The sequence below is a fragment of the Oculina patagonica genome, chromosome 9 (genome assembly GCF_052425735.1).
Source record: "Oculina patagonica isolate OP01 chromosome 9, crgOcupat, whole genome shotgun sequence".
Classification (NCBI taxonomy): domain Eukaryota; kingdom Metazoa; phylum Cnidaria; class Anthozoa; order Scleractinia; family Oculinidae; genus Oculina; species Oculina patagonica.
In genome coordinates, this window is record NC_135766.1 from 20,255,835 (window position 1) to 20,271,533 (window position 15,699).

Sequence of the window (15,699 nt, forward strand, 5' to 3'; positions counted from 1 at the left end):
GGCTTAATTTGAATATCAATAGCATCACGTACGTCTATCCGCATTTCGTAAATTCACTGTCATTAGACGAAAACATCCAAATAATTGCTTAACAAAAAAGGTATAAAAAGAAGACATTACAGAGCCTTGAAAGGAAAGAGGGAACAAGCATTTTTAAACCATAATGGCAAAACACTGAGACAATTTCGAAAATTGTCGAAGGCTATTTCAAAAGTTTTACTGTCAAATACGTCATTGGCAACCGTGCAGAACGTCACGCCATGTAAGAACAACTTCCGCATTCAGTTGGCACTTTTAATTGCAATATTTTTTTTAAATCTTTCCAAAATCTAGCACAAAATGGTGTACAACAGACAGAACAGACGAGACCTGAAGGTCATCTCGATCATTCAGATTTTGATGACTGTCATTTTTTTCGTGCTTGGCATGGTGGATCGATTTCAAGTTCACTTCATGTATACCAGCTTCTTGTTTGCGCCATGTTGGACTGCCGCCCTTGTAAGTACACTGAGATGTAAACTCCGATAGAATACTGTCTCTTCTGCCTCATTCAATTTTCTAGTTGACACGAGACTGCTAACTGTCGCTACTAAACTATGATTTCGATTAGATCAGGTTCGAAAATCTTCCTGTATACAGTAAACAGTTGAGGCGTACTGGGCCTCGGGGTCCTAGCCGGCCGTGAAGTGTGACCCTATTCGGCGAAATGACGGAATGACGGAGTTTAACTTGTTTGCTTGCTGTTAGCTTCACCCCGGTTTGCTTGCGGTTAGCTTTTATTTGTTGGGTAGGGCATAAGGAACGAAATTTTCTTCCCATCTTCATGTTTTGTATTCTTACATAAAACATTTAGAACGGTTGATGTGTACGTACGCAGGTAATTTATTCATTAAAAGTAAATAAATTTAAGTAATGTTGAATCACTGATCGTGCTCATAACTCAATGCAACTTATTATGGATCGATTTATACTAGCGACAAATAATTTGTCTGGGACAAACTTAGGCAGAAAACGTTCGTCTACTCTGCGTGCATGGATCGGTAGTCTTAAAATATCAATAAAATAATATTGTCACGGTTGACTTGCGACATAAAAAAACAACATTTACTGACAAGAGGATACGACGTTCCGTATTCTCGCTGCATAATTAACTAGCTCAGAGCATAAATTTAAGTAATCCCTTTGTATTTGCTTTTAAATACGCATGTTTGAAGAAGTAGAGATCCTTTACGCTCCTTGAGCATTACGTTTAGTCTCTTCACCTAATGATATGTGGTCATTTTATCGGCACTCCGGGAAAACAGTCAATCTTTGCGATCCACCCAACCCCACTAGTTATTCTGCCTTATCACTTGCGGGTTCTTTCCATAACTTTGCCTTATGCAATGTATTTCCATAACTTTGCCTTATGCAATGTATTTCCATAACTTTGCCTTATGCAATGTCTTTCCATAACTTTTCCTTATGCAATGTCTTTCCATAACTTTTCCTTATGCAATGTCTTTCCATAACTTTGCCTTATGCAATGTCTTTCCATAACTTTGCCTTATGCAATGAGGCAACGAGAATCTTGCTGCTTGAGGATCAACGATTAGTAACATTGTCGATTAAGGGTTCGTTAACACTACATGTGTAAAATCTACATGTGTTAACTTTGGGAGCGACAAGCAAATAAAAAGTAACAAAAACAGTAGTGTTTTAATCTAAAATGCTTAACTAAAATGCTTATTTTTAATTTTTTTTTGGTGAAAGATGGATTTGCTTCTAAAGACCTAAACCAGGTTACGTAGATAAAATATCAGCGGGAGATCAGTATGGACGTTTACAATGGCGAGCTGATAGGTGAGCCATTGTAAACGCCCATACAGATCGGACGCGAATATTCTATTCTACTTGTGAAATGAAAACAATAAATTGAATGCAAAGTATTGTTGTGCGTATCAGTAGAGATCTGTATCAAAAGTTAATAAATATTAATTAGCTGAGCAGGAGTTTTTATCAAAAGTTAATTCTATTGTTTGATTTGTATTGGGGTTTACAGTTGTGTACATGTGATCTGAATGGTGTGCTGGGATTGGTTTGCACCCTCATGAATAATTAATGATTTTAACAAGCTTATACATAGCTTGACTGCGAACTACAAAGGACATAACTGTATGATAAAGGTTGATCAGTTAATGTTTCAGTAATGTGTTGTATTTGTTTCTCATTCCAATAGTTTTTTTTTTTTCCTTTTAACTAAGGTGCTTCCAGTTGGTGTCATTGGACTGGCTTTGTCCCTAATGCCTAGAAGATCCTTGAATTTGGTAAGACATAACGTAGCACTGCACAGCACAGTACAGCACGACACTGTACTGCAATGTAATGCACTGCATTTTTACTGCAAAGCAAAGCACTGCAATGCAATGTAATGCACTGCACTGCATAGCACTGAGCTGCGTAGCGCACACTGCACATAAATCAATGCAATGTACATCAATGCACTGCACTGCTAAGCATAGCATAGCATAGCATAGCATGGCATGGCATGGCATGGCATGGCATATAGCATAGACAGCATAGCATAACATTTTTCAACCCTGCACTTCACACACCACACTACACTGCACTTCACAGCACAGCCTGGGAACGAGGCTGAGCACAGTACAGCACGACACTGTACCGTAGCACAGCAATGTACTGCACAGTACAACACCTCGTGAACTACTCTACACTGCGATGCACTGCACGGCACTGCACAGTTCAGCACTGTTATGCATAGAACTGCACTGCACTGCAAAGTACAGTTTAACACAGCGCAGTACACAGGAGCAGATCCAGAATTTTTCTTAGAAGGGGATGCACCACTAAGGAAAGGCGTGACTGATTGGTGATGTAAACAAAGTTTAAAAGAGAATACTAAGCCACAAGTCATCTTAGGGAGGGGTCTGCACCCCTTGCACCCTACCCATAGATCCACCCCTGGTAAAACACAGAACAGTGTTTTTTTAATATTTACCATTTTTTACTTGTTCTTCTCGTAGATTTATGCCTTAAAGTCAGTGAGCATAGCGTGCGCTGCCCTGTCAACAGCAACAATGTACCACTATCAATGGGGTATTGGCACACTACTGCATATCAAACATTCTTTGGCAGGAGATAGCTCTTACCTAGTAGACAAGGACGCGAAACTTGAGTTCACTGACCAAGAAAATACAATGCTAGCCATATCTTCCTTGGCTATCGTATTTTCAATCATTGAGATTATTCTCGCGGTTGCAAGCGCTAAGAGCTGCAGTGGTTTAGCCCATGAGCCTCCGCAGGAGAATCAGGTATGCATAGTTACTAATGGAACGAAATGCAACTTTCAATTTTTATATTTTTTCGCTGGTTTGTTTCGAATTTCTTTTAAAAGATAGACTGTTCACAGTCCCCTAGTCGTAGAGATCGATCGTTGCGTTCGTCCGCGCGCCATTTTGGCTCCAGAACGCGAGCGAAAACTGGAAAGAGTGCAAAAAGCCGTGGGTAGGGATCAGGGAGTTCTGGTAGTGACGCAGGGCGTTAATTTCCCCAGATGGCGGCCTGTCGAACTCAACGATCTATCTCTACCCTTTCACGGAAAAATAGGGGACTGTGAAAAGTCTATTCGAAAGTCACTTCACGAAATTTCAAGGGAAGGTCAGAGAGTATAACACAGAAAAACTGCAGCTTGAAGGCCCGGGGGGGGGGGGGGGGGGTTGTGGTTACGAGGTTTTATAAAAGGGTAGGGATTTAATGTCTAGAAAAGGGTAAAGTCTTTGTAAATAAAATCTTGGACAACGTCATTTAACAACTGATTTATATCTAAGTATCATTTTCATGAAGGGAAAAGATTAAGTAAACGGAGTTCAGCTTTAAACTGCACGCGTCTTACGACACTCATTAGAGCGCGCGCAATTTATTGATCATTTTATTAAGGACGGAAATAGTCAACTTGCTCATACCTCGAGCTCTGTTGAGTTGTATACGAGCTTTATGAAGTCTTAAAAACAGTCGAGGTGTACACTTTTCTCGTGTTCTAAATTTTCCACTTGCCTACATATCTCGGTGGCGCGAATATTCTTTCATAATGTGAAATCCCGAATAAAAGGTGGCATTTGTATTTCGCGCCGTATCGTACCCAGTCGAAATGCTCGTCAAAATGATATGGATGGCTATAACATCAAGATGTCAAAGCAATATTTTTCTTTTTTTTTTTTTTAATTTTCAGGCAAGCGATGCGTGCAACCAACTTGGAGCCGGACAAATCCCAATGCAACCGACCTATATTGCAGCTCAACCGATGTTTGCTGTTCCAGTATATATCTAGCTACAATGTAAACTAGTAACTAGATTCCTTGCTTTGTCAGTGACCGTAGGAAGTCGCTATATATTATGTTTCTTATGATAGACTTGTTGTTGTTAAAAGCAGTTGCATCGTACCGTAACATAGATACGAGGGCATGCCTCTAAAACACACATAAAAGCAATCGAGTCCCGTTTTGATATTTTTCGTCGCCATTTTGAACAGTTGAAAGTTTAAAGTAATAAATCTGCTCCCCGCAATATAGCGGGTAAATAACTAGAATTTCCAATCATAGTGCTTTATTGGACCACGTAAAGTTTTTTACATTATGCATTCTGTTTTTCAAGGATACTGGCAACAGTTTCCCTCACTTTCCTGTTCTTATACTTTGATGAGTCAGGTGTAAAAATATTTATCAGTTACTGCTACAAAAGTGATATAAATCAAATGCTTAATCGTTGATAAACGATCGAATTGTGCCAATTTTCCTGACGTCACTGTTACCATATCAATGGTATAACCTGTTAAAAACACCCTTTATTTCAAAAAAAGAGTTCAGTGAACTCCATTTTTTATAATTGAATAATGATCAGTATGATTAATTAATATACAATCTTCGTTCACTGTCCAAAATCCACGCGCGCAATTGGTTATAATAGATCACGTGATTTCCTTTACTTGTCGTCAGCAAACTCCGTCAATAATGCACAAAAGTCGTGCATTATTGAAAATGTCTTCAGCTTCAAGGTTTGCAGAAGTGGAAGAAAAATATATTCCTGAAATTGTCAACGATCCAATACCAAACAAAAGCGAAGAGGATAAAAACTTGAATCGCTTTCGTGTTCAAAGGTAATCTACAGCTCAATAAATACATTTTTGTGTGCGATTGACTTGCTTGTAGTTGCTTGATTGTGAAAGCCATCGACTTGCTTTGAACAAACTTCTCGCTGACTGTATTTATGAACAACCACAGCTGATGAACGATTTTATGAATCATTTTAAGCTTCATTTCTGTACGGCTAATTTGTGACTTTTATATTATTGATCTAATCCCGTGTTATTATATACTACTACACTTTTTATTTTTAAACATTATTGCTTAAAGTTCGTTTAGTCGATGATCGCTTGCAGTGTACTCAGATTGTATATTAAAAGGGTTAGAGTCTGTCCGTTCGTGTTTTGTTGACAAATACACGCACTTGCTGGCCTCACAATGAACTCGAAATTTTCAATACTGCACGAGGCTACGCTTCATGTCAAATTTGTTGATTTGCGGAAGTATCAAAAACAAAGCAAATGTAAAGTAGGTATAAAGTAAAAACCCGCGAGTAAGAACCTTACGTTAAAGAACCTGTCAGGCCAAAACCCATTTTTATAAGAACCTATTTAGCCAAAAATTTGAAAACAGGTTCTTATTTTCTGAAATTGATTAAAAATGCTTACTTTTGGGAAAATAAGTTTGGACAAGGCTTAACTGTACATGTATACAATGTCTTGTTCTGAATGATTAGTGCTTCATTTTTACATAAACACTTGTGTTGTATGCAAATTTTATACAAATAATAGGCCGAATATCACTAAAAATTCCATTAGCTGCTTTGTAAATTGTTCCTGAACCTATAAAGAAACTAAATGGCCTAAATGTGTGTTAACTTCCATTATGTAAGAACCTGTTTAGGCTAAGCTGGAAAAACTAGGTTCTTACTCGCTCGCATTATTCACATTTGCGGTTTAAACAGGAACAAATATCTTTGTTTGTCTGATCATCATTGCTTTTAATGCGAATTTAGGCAAAATTTAGAGCCCTTTAAATTTGCTCGATCACATTTACTTCAGTTGCAATCTGTTGAAATCCATTTTTTTTTTGTGCACGTCGACTAGTGTTTGCGAAAGAAAGTTAGCGCTATACGTGATTCATTTAAATGCAAACCACAAACCGCCCACGAACCGATTCACTGCCGTACCTAGGCACTCAGTAGTTTTACGGAAATAAAATGACATCACCACGGAAATTTACCATAATAATCTTTTCCGTAATGTAGGGACTTCCGCGAATAGCCGTTTGCAGTCTTCCCTTCAACTTCTCTTTTACACACCTTAGCAAAATTTAACGCGAAATGGCTCACAATCGACTACTTTTGAAGGTCATTTCGATCGTTCAGTTTGTGATGGCAACTTTCTTTTTTACCCTCGGCATGTTGGACGGATTAGAAATACGTTTCATCTATTCCAGCTCGTTGTTTATGCCATGTTGGATAGCTGCACTGGTAAGTAAACTAAGATGTCAGTATAATGATGTTTCTTCATCGTTGTTCAATGTTTAAAGGACAGTGTCCTGCCTGACTCTGTAAACAAACAACCAAAAGTTATATTTGTGTCGCAGGGAACCTAAAAATAATAGTCAATTAGAGCACTAAAACTGTTAACGAGCATCTTTGGTTGCGGAGGGCTCGGATGGTTCAAATGGATTGCATCAGTGAAAAAGTCAGGCTAACGTTTTCAAGTTTTTTTCGCGCGTCTTCAAAAAAATCGATATTCATAGTCGTAGCTTCATTTCTATCCACATAAGTAGTAATGTACTACACTCTGAGGCAAAAAATTTTTTGCCTTAGAGATTTAGTACATAACTACTATCAGCACTGGATTCCAAAAACTGAAGCCAAATCTGAAACCAAAACTGAAGCCAAATCTGAAAAACTAAATCTGAAAAACTAAATCTGAAGCCAAAGTGAAAAACCTAAACTGAAATCAAATCTCAGAATCAACCCTAGGTCAACCCAAGGTCAAAAAATGGAAACCAAACCTTGAAGCCAAATCTATAAACTATACCTTGATTAAATGATAAAAATAATCTTTGATTATTTTTGACAATATTTAAAAAAAACTTCTTATACTCTTTTTTAAAAATCTTGCATCTTAGTGCGTTTAAAATGAACGTCTTATATTACATTTTCAATATAATATTTTTGTATTTTTATCAGATTTTTGAACATGTTTTTATGTAGGATCATATTTGATATAATACCGAGATCAGTACAAATGTTAACTAATCTATTTGATTGTTCCTTTTCACTTAATTGTAAGAAAAGTGTATTGTCTTTAATGCAATGTTTTTCTATGATATTCATCATCTCAACGAATTTTTCTTTGATGTAATTTGATGCCATTATAATATTTATTATACATTATTTTTTATATCTCTTTTATAGTGGATTGGTCATTTAACATTCAGATAAATTTATATTATCATCTTTTATAATGATTTCTATTTTTTTAATGTTTGAATTGATGATTTGTGATTTTAAAATATCAATTTTTTTAACTTGAGAATCTAAATGATTACTCAATTCTTGTAGCTTATGGATGTTTTTTATTGGATTTAAATTTGAGATGGATTTTAAATGGAATAATATTTTTTCATTTAATTGAGCTCTTTTATTGAGTGCTATTACAAGTTTTAGTATAGATATTACATGTTTTGAGCAACTGTTTGTATCATGATTTGATGTTATTTCATTGATTAAATTAGATAATTGGTTGTTTTTTATATCTGCTTTACTCATATAATATTATGACACATTTTTTTTTTTATATGTGTTTTTTATAGTGCGTTTAAGGGAAAAACACATAAATCCATATAAAAATAAAATCTCTTTGTAATATATATATGAATAATAAAAGATTTATAATCGGTTTAACCTCGGATAAAAATAATAGATCGAATGATATTAAAATAATTGCTAAAATCTTAGAAGATGAATTTAATTTCAAGCACATGGTATTTAATCAGCCAAACAGTGTAATTGTTATGGATGGCGGGGCTAACCCATGGGCCGATTATATTGAAGCATATTTTGATAATTATAAAGATACTAATTACGTAATATCAAATTTGTTTAATTTAGATATTGTCGAAATGCTTTTTGATAACGGCTGTAGTATTATAAATATTGATACCTTTTTTTATAATGAAAATCAATTAGATGAAAAATTAGTTGTTGATAAATTCAATGTTTTTTTAAAATGAATGTATGTCCTAAAATATTTTTTGTAATCAAATACTGATTTATAAAAATATTATACTTAATATTTTTATTTGCATGTGTAATACTTGATAATTGATTTTAAGGCACTCTTAACATATACTCCATAAATAAAATTAAAAATTGTTTATATATCTTTCAAATCCTTGATTGGAATCCAACTGTTGAAGTCATCACTGTATCCTTTCCACTTAACTAAAGCTTGTTTCTTCTTATAATCTCTACGGATCACTTTATCAATTCTGAATACATCCTGTTTTGCTTTTAATAATTCAGGTTCATAAAAGCTACCTTGTATTTCCTCATCTCTGAGGTCTTTCAATTTGTAAGTAATAGGATTAGTGTATTGTATCTTATCGATTGTAAAAATTTCTTCGGTCCAGTTTGGCGTGTACCCTTTATCGAAAATATTTCTTTTATACTTCGATATTCGAACCTTATCACCTATTTTGAATTTCGGTTTCTGTTTTGATGTTTCCATATCACCGTATAAATTGAAATATACTAAGCCTTCATTTTTTTTCCTCGATGCTTCTACGGGTGTCATTTTAATGCTTGAGTGTTTGGTATTATTATACTGTTTTAACAGCTTGGGTAGCATATCGAGGTACGTCGTATTACCTTGAGCAGTGAATTGTTTCCACATTCGGGTTTTAATTGTCCTATTCCATCGTTCGCATACGCTACTTTTCTCTTCATTTTCGGTTGAGTATAGTGTTATACCATTCTTTTCCAAAAGCTCCTTCATATTTTTATTGTAATACTCTTTCCCTTTATCAGTCCAAAGATATTGAGGTTTACGCCCCTCTTTGAATATGGTTTTGAATGCTTGAGTTACAGTTTCACCTTTTTTGTCTTTTAGAGGCACTATCCAACCATATTTACTGAAAACATCCAGTACCATGAGAAGATATCTGTATCCCTTGTTCCATTTACTGAACTGTTGCATTTCGACCAAATCCGAACACCATATTTCATCAATATGGTTAACTATAACACGCCGTCGAGTAAAGTTACGCTTTATTGGTTTGTGTAACTCATCAGCTAATTCTTTTTGCCAACTTTCTTCACTCGACGGCCTTTTCCGTTTTTTGACTTCTTTTTTTTATACCCATACCTACTTTTGATTTACCAGCTATTATATTTCGAGCCAAAGCATGCCCCCATTGCCTGTCTTTCCATGGTATTGCGTCTAAGGATTTAACCATTTTCCTGTCTGCTTCATTTTTACACTTTACTTGATCTTTTGAGGATTTATTTGCACATACGCTGTAATCTACATCATGTTGCATGCTGACGGCATCTGTTTTTCCTGTTGGTTTTTCATATATTTCCAGTATTTTACCTGTTTTTTGATCCCACTTTACCTGTTTCTCTAAAGGATTACCAGGACCTGTATACCGATGACCAGGCATTACAAAACCCTTTTTTGGTGCTACTTTTAAAATAGCTTTATGGATATCGATACCTTCACCTTTGATGAATTTACTCTTTTTGTTTTTACAGATTGAGCAAATTGATTTTTCCATAAGTCGGCCATTCTTTGCTTTTACTTTTTTAGTATTGATTGAATTTGTTTTTTTATTACATGAAACGCAGTATGACAGGCACATATATATTATATGTTAGATATTAATCACAATAATGATTAACCCATTTGCCGTTTTTATATTCTGTGTAATTACATGATGGATTAAATTTTTCATTTGTATATGCACCAGCAGGCTTCCAAAAATTAGATGTCTGAATTCCGCTTTTTTTATTAAATATACCTTTAGCAAAGTCACCGCGCCAATATTTTTTAAATAGATCTTTATCACCTCCGGTAACTGCCATGATAGCCGATGCTAAGTCTTGAGCCTGTTGAAACCCTGGAATCTTTTCGCCGACCTTTTTGTTAATCGTTTCACCTACTCCACGCCCCTTTTTCTCACTAACAAAACGGGTTTTAGTGATACCACAAGAAACGCATTTCGATTTGAGTATTAAACGATTGTTTTTTGTTCTCATATATTTTTCAGAATTAGGAACTGAATTAGTTTTTATTTTTTCACGTACACAATACGATTTAGTCATTGTATATATATTACGTTACATATTTTTGAAATAATGTTGAATGAATTTTTCATTATTCATTGTGTCATATATGTCAAACACTTCTAATAAATTATAATACGAATTCCCCTTATTCATTTCGTTGAGAAAGTATAAAGAGAAGTATCCGCATGTGGTTGTATTTATATTCTGTATCTGATTGTTTTGATGTATCAATGTTAAATTCTTCTTTTTTGCGTGATCGACTATTTCTTGAAATGGATTCATACCAAAACTATCAAAATAATTGATTACCTTATCTTTTACATAAGTTGCAACCCAATGGCTACCGCTCATATAAGATGGTTCAAGATTGTAAATAAATAATGCTTGTCTATGGTTATGTGGTACTCTTTCATCCCTTGACAAAACATCACTGATTGGGATGCTTAAATATCTGCACCATTTTATTAGATCAAAATTACTCATCGGTATATTCTTATGGAATGTTGGCTTTCTTACTTTCTTTTTGGTTTTAAGATCTTTTTTTTTTTTGGAAGCACCAATCCGCCTTTAAGAAATTTATCATATTCAGCCCACGAACCAATAATTGGAGGACTCCTATAAGATAATGCATCTCTTTTAGTCGGTAGTTTGATTTTACCACCGTTTTTTGATCTTTGTTTCCTAATGTTTGGTGATGGATAATAAGGGTATTCTATTTGCATACCGGACCCTCCTTTATCAGGAGTGACTTGTATTCCTTTTCCAATTACCTTTCGAATTTTACTTATTTGTGTTTTAGATAAACTCAATGTAATGCCTTTACCCTCACTTTTTACTTTATTATGCCGTGTTATTTGTCTTTTTGTAAGGTATAACTCAGTATTACCCTTCTTTTTGATCTGATGCTTATCAATCAATAAACTCACTTCACTTGAATTTTTGATTGCTCTGGCTAGCTTTTTCATTTGGCCTTCTGTTAAAGGAATATATGTTGAAATATATTTTGTGCTCATAGTCTTGCTCTATATATAATAGTGTTAGATTAAATATTACATAAAAATAAGTTCATTCCCAATTTTGTCAATTACAATTTTTTCTTCATAAAGAACTACAGCGTATATCATGTAATCGTCAGTAGCTTGTACATTCAATCTGTAATGAAACAATAACTGTTTTGGATCATCTGTAACCGATTCCTTATGATTTCTTAAATCGAAATAGATAACAGGAAATAATTCAGAATAATTTTGTAAATTTAACTGAGTTCCTGTATTGTAGTCGTTGGTTCTAAATGCATATTCTTGAATGTCATTATATAATCTTGGTTTAAAATCACAATCATACTCTAGTTCTGGAGTAAAATATGAATTCCCAAGTTGCAATCGACAGGTAGATAGTGTACATGCATTATCACCCGCATTTATTTTAAAAGTATCAAAAATAAAGGGATTTTCTAATTCATTATTTGACTTGTTTCTTTGTAGATATACAAAAACATGTTTTGCATTTTTAATAGCTGGTGTAATTTGATATATTCCGGAAATAGCATTTGTTGGCGATGAATGTTTAATAAATTCTCTTAAATATGTCCATTTTGTTGCTGTTAAAAAACTACTATTCACTAATTTTTGTCCTGCTGATGTAAAGTTCAAACGTGGTAACCATAACTGAAAATCTAGAACAACATACCGTGTTTCATCCCCATCAACTCTATAAATAAATTCTCTATCATCATTTAGTGTTATGTTTAGTTCGATTTGCATAGGTGGTATCATTTTATCGCGGAGTTCTTGAAAAATTGAAAACCTATTTAACGGAATTATTGCGTATACGTCTTTTGATTGTGAACACAATTCAGCTCTTTTAATTGCTCCTACTTTTGGAGCTGTTGTCAAATTGCCAACTAATGCAGCTCTATCGTCAAGATACCAATTAAAATTGGTAGCTACTGTACGACTATAGTCATCAGAGAATTCAAGCAATCCTTTTATGAAACAGATTTTATGCAGGTCATTACCATCGTAAGGTTTTTTACCTCCTGAAGTTATCATAATGTGATTTATAATACTGGTACTATCATTTATCGTTGACGTTAGCGCAGGTGTTTCTAGAGCATTGACCGCAATGTTCGATCCATCAGCCTTTTTCTCAAGTTTATATTTCACGATAAAATACCCATTATACCAATCAAACCAACTAGACCTATCAGTCATATTGAATATATACCCTGTTTTTTCCTGATATAGCCCATTTGCAGGTCGAATAATAGGTGTTTGCAGATTGAATCGGAGATAATCAACTTTTTCAACATTTTCTATGCTTCTGAAACTCATTTATATTATTAGATTATATAATTTACTTCAATTGTGCTAATCGTTTTAAAATAAGATCCCCAGCTTTTTCACTTCTATTTAACACGGTTTTTAAACTTTTCTTTTGTGCTTTGATTATTGGTGATTTATTGATATCTTTTATCATTTTTTTAGCATATTGTCCGATATTTGATAAATCATTAGTTATTAAACCTGATCCTTTATGGCGATATTGATATAAACCTTTTTTAGGGTTATAAAATTTTGACCATTCGTATACTCGATTCATTTTATATTATTAGTTTAGATTAATTCACCTCTTTGATAACGATATGAAACGCCGTATCGATTTCATTTAAATCAATGGGACGATTATACGAATCGGTTATATATATTCGAATTGAATCAATGCTATTTTTATTAATTGGAGAAAATTTCAATCTTCTCGGTTCAAGAGTGAAAGGAAATGACCTACGAATTCCTTGTGCTATAATACTAAAACAAAATAAAACGTCTCTTGATTCATCTGTCAAGGATCTTTTAGTCAAATCGCAATGAATACATATCATATCAACGCTCCTTGTTAAATCAGGTATTTTGTCACTTATATTACTACCTGAAGTTAAAATTTTCTTATCAAAACCCAGTATCATATTAAAGTCTGATACAGATAGATCTAATTCATAATTTGGCTGTATGGTTATTATTGTTCTAAATAATGATAAATCAAACGTAACTAAAAATGGATAATCATCGCCATCTTTACCAGTTGTATTTTTTAAAAAAGTATCAATATCACTATATGAATACATGCCATTAGGAAATTCAACATTTTTAAAACTTGTATCACTACCTGTTGTTTTTCGATATCTAATCTTATTATTGGTGAATGAAGCCGAAATATTATACCAGCTATACGTCATACTGATTATTTCGTCTAGTGCCATCTCATAATTTTTATTTGGATCAAGGAATAAAGGCTGGTCAAGATAAATTGTAAAATCATGTGCTTTCTGATTATAATTATTGGCTTGTCTTTTTGCCCTAAATGAACTAAGTATCAAATGTTTCTCCATTATATATATTTAAATTAGATAAAATAATTGTTATAAATTTTTTCATATAGACGCTTTGTAATTCTTTTCACTCTTAACAGTTCGTCCAATATTGTAACACCTTGATTTCTTACTTCATTACTTGAATTTCCAGCGTTAATGCTTCCGCAAATTACATCCAGTTTTTCAATAAGTTTTTCAGGGTCTCTGTAATAAATAGCCTTATAATTATGGGCTAGACCGCCACCTTCCCATTCATCGTCTTCTCTATCAGAATCAGGCGCTGTGTCCCTTCTCATAGCATCTATCTTATCAAATAATGATTCCTCTATAGTTGGTTTTTTTTTATATTTAGTTTTTTTGGGGGTCTTTTTCAATTTTTTTGATTTTTCCTGTAAATCCGAAGCTGAGAAAGGAACCCGTTTGTACTCCATACGTTGTATTTTATGCTTAGTTAATAACAACTGGTTTTCAATTCTATCAATTTGGTTTGTAAAATCTTCATCTATTTCCAACAGGTCATTATATGATTTTCCTTTGTATTTACCAGATTTGATCATATTTTTACCACTTTTCTTCAGTTTGCCTAATAAAACACTAACCTGACGCCTTTCTTCGGCGAGAGATTCCCTTTGACGATCTAACTCCTTTTGATTAGCACTTGTGTCCCATTTTTTTCTCTTCTGTTCTATTGAGGGTGGTGGATCAAAATCGGGCATTTCATCTTCATCTTCTGTTTGAGCTTCATCAATGGGTGGCGGTGGATCAAAATCGGGCATTTCATATTCATCTTCTGTTTGAGCTTCATCAATGGGTGTCGGGGGTGGATAATTTGGCATTTCATCTTCATCCTCATCTTCATCAATTGGAAATTCTGGAAGAGGGTCAAGCTCTTTTAACCCTTTATTATTCAACTTTTTAGTTGCTTCAATTTGTGTATCGAGACGAGATGTTACTGGTTTAAACATTTTTGTGAATTTGATTTGGCCTAATTCATCTGCCAATTTTGAAGACATTATTTGATTATTAATATTCTTGATTTGATTTTCAACTTCTTCTTTTTGATCAGCAATTTTTTGCCAAGCTAATAGACTCATTTATATATATTAGTGTAGATTATTATCAGTCTTTCATCAGTCTTCCAGAAGTCTTTCATCAGTCTTTCATCGGTCTTCCAGAAGTCTTTCATCGGTCTTTCATCAGTCTTTCAGGCGTCTTTCATATTATATAACTGATATATATAATATGAAAATACCAAATTATGACACTGAAGACGATATAGTCTCGAACTTTAAACAAGTATACGATTTCATGCCAAATCAATGTTTTCGTATGCTACTTTGCGCTCCGAGTAATATGGGAAAGACTAATACTTTAATGCATATGATTTACAATTTATTATATTTCGATAAAATATATTTATATGCAAAAAATTTAGATCAGTCTAAATACCAGAATCTTATCAATGTGTTCCAACCAATAAGCGATGAAGCTGGTTATAACATTATTGAAGCTAGTAACGACCAAATAATTCCTGTTTCTAAACTAAATGATGATAATCAAAAGCTCGTGATATTTGACGATTATGTTTGTGATAAAAATCAAAAACCATTAATCGATTATTTTATACAAGGGAGACATAAAAACTGTAGCGTGATATATTTGTCTCAAAGCTATTTTAAAACGAAAAAAGACATAAGACTTAACTGTTCGCATTTCTGTATTTACGAATTCCCAAGTGCTAATGAGAGGGCACTGATATGCCGTGAAAACAGTATTCCAAAAGAGCTATACGAGCAAGCAACTAAAGACCCATTCAGCTTTTTATATATTGATAAACCACGTAAATTCATAACAAAAAATTTCGATGAGAAGATTTAATCTAACATATTAACATAAAATGGGTTACATTAATGACGAAAATGATTTTATGCATACCAAATATT

At 33.8% G+C, this 15,699-nt stretch overlaps 2 protein-coding genes across 2 annotated transcripts in view; both read left to right on the forward strand.

Moving 5' to 3' along the window:
* The first annotated feature begins 49 nt into the window (after positions 1 to 49).
* LOC144666447 (uncharacterized) lies at positions 50 to 5,472 on the forward strand. Its single transcript, XM_078527888.1, has 4 exons — positions 50 to 498; positions 2,244 to 2,306; positions 3,024 to 3,311; positions 4,229 to 5,472. Exons 1-4 carry the CDS (start codon positions 340 to 342, stop codon positions 4,325 to 4,327), a joined length of 609 nt encoding a protein of 202 aa, XP_078384014.1. The 5' UTR covers positions 50 to 339; the 3' UTR covers positions 4,328 to 5,472.
* Positions 5,473 to 5,939: 467 nt separating this feature from the next.
* LOC144666445 (uncharacterized) overlaps positions 5,940 to 15,699 on the forward strand; it is a 28,826-nt gene continuing 19,066 nt past the window's right edge. Inside the window, exon 1 of the mRNA XM_078527883.1 lies at positions 5,940 to 6,570. Coding sequence (XP_078384009.1) covers positions 6,421 to 6,570 — 150 coding nt within the window. The 5' untranslated portion in view covers positions 5,940 to 6,420. The remainder of the gene's footprint in view (positions 6,571 to 15,699) is intronic.

What these genes read in the sequence shown, in the direction of transcription:
- LOC144666447 (XM_078527888.1), top strand. Translation starts at nt 340, where the DNA reads ATGGTGTACAACAGACAGAACAGACGAGACCTGAAGGTCATCTCGATC. An exon ending in CATGTTGGACTGCCGCCCTT is followed by an intron (nt 499 to 2,243) that starts GTAAGTACACTG and finishes CTTTTAACTAAG; the next exon opens with GTGCTTCCAGTTGGTGTCAT. An exon ending in CTAGAAGATCCTTGAATTTG is followed by an intron (nt 2,307 to 3,023) that starts GTAAGACATAAC and finishes TTCTTCTCGTAG; the next exon opens with ATTTATGCCTTAAAGTCAGT.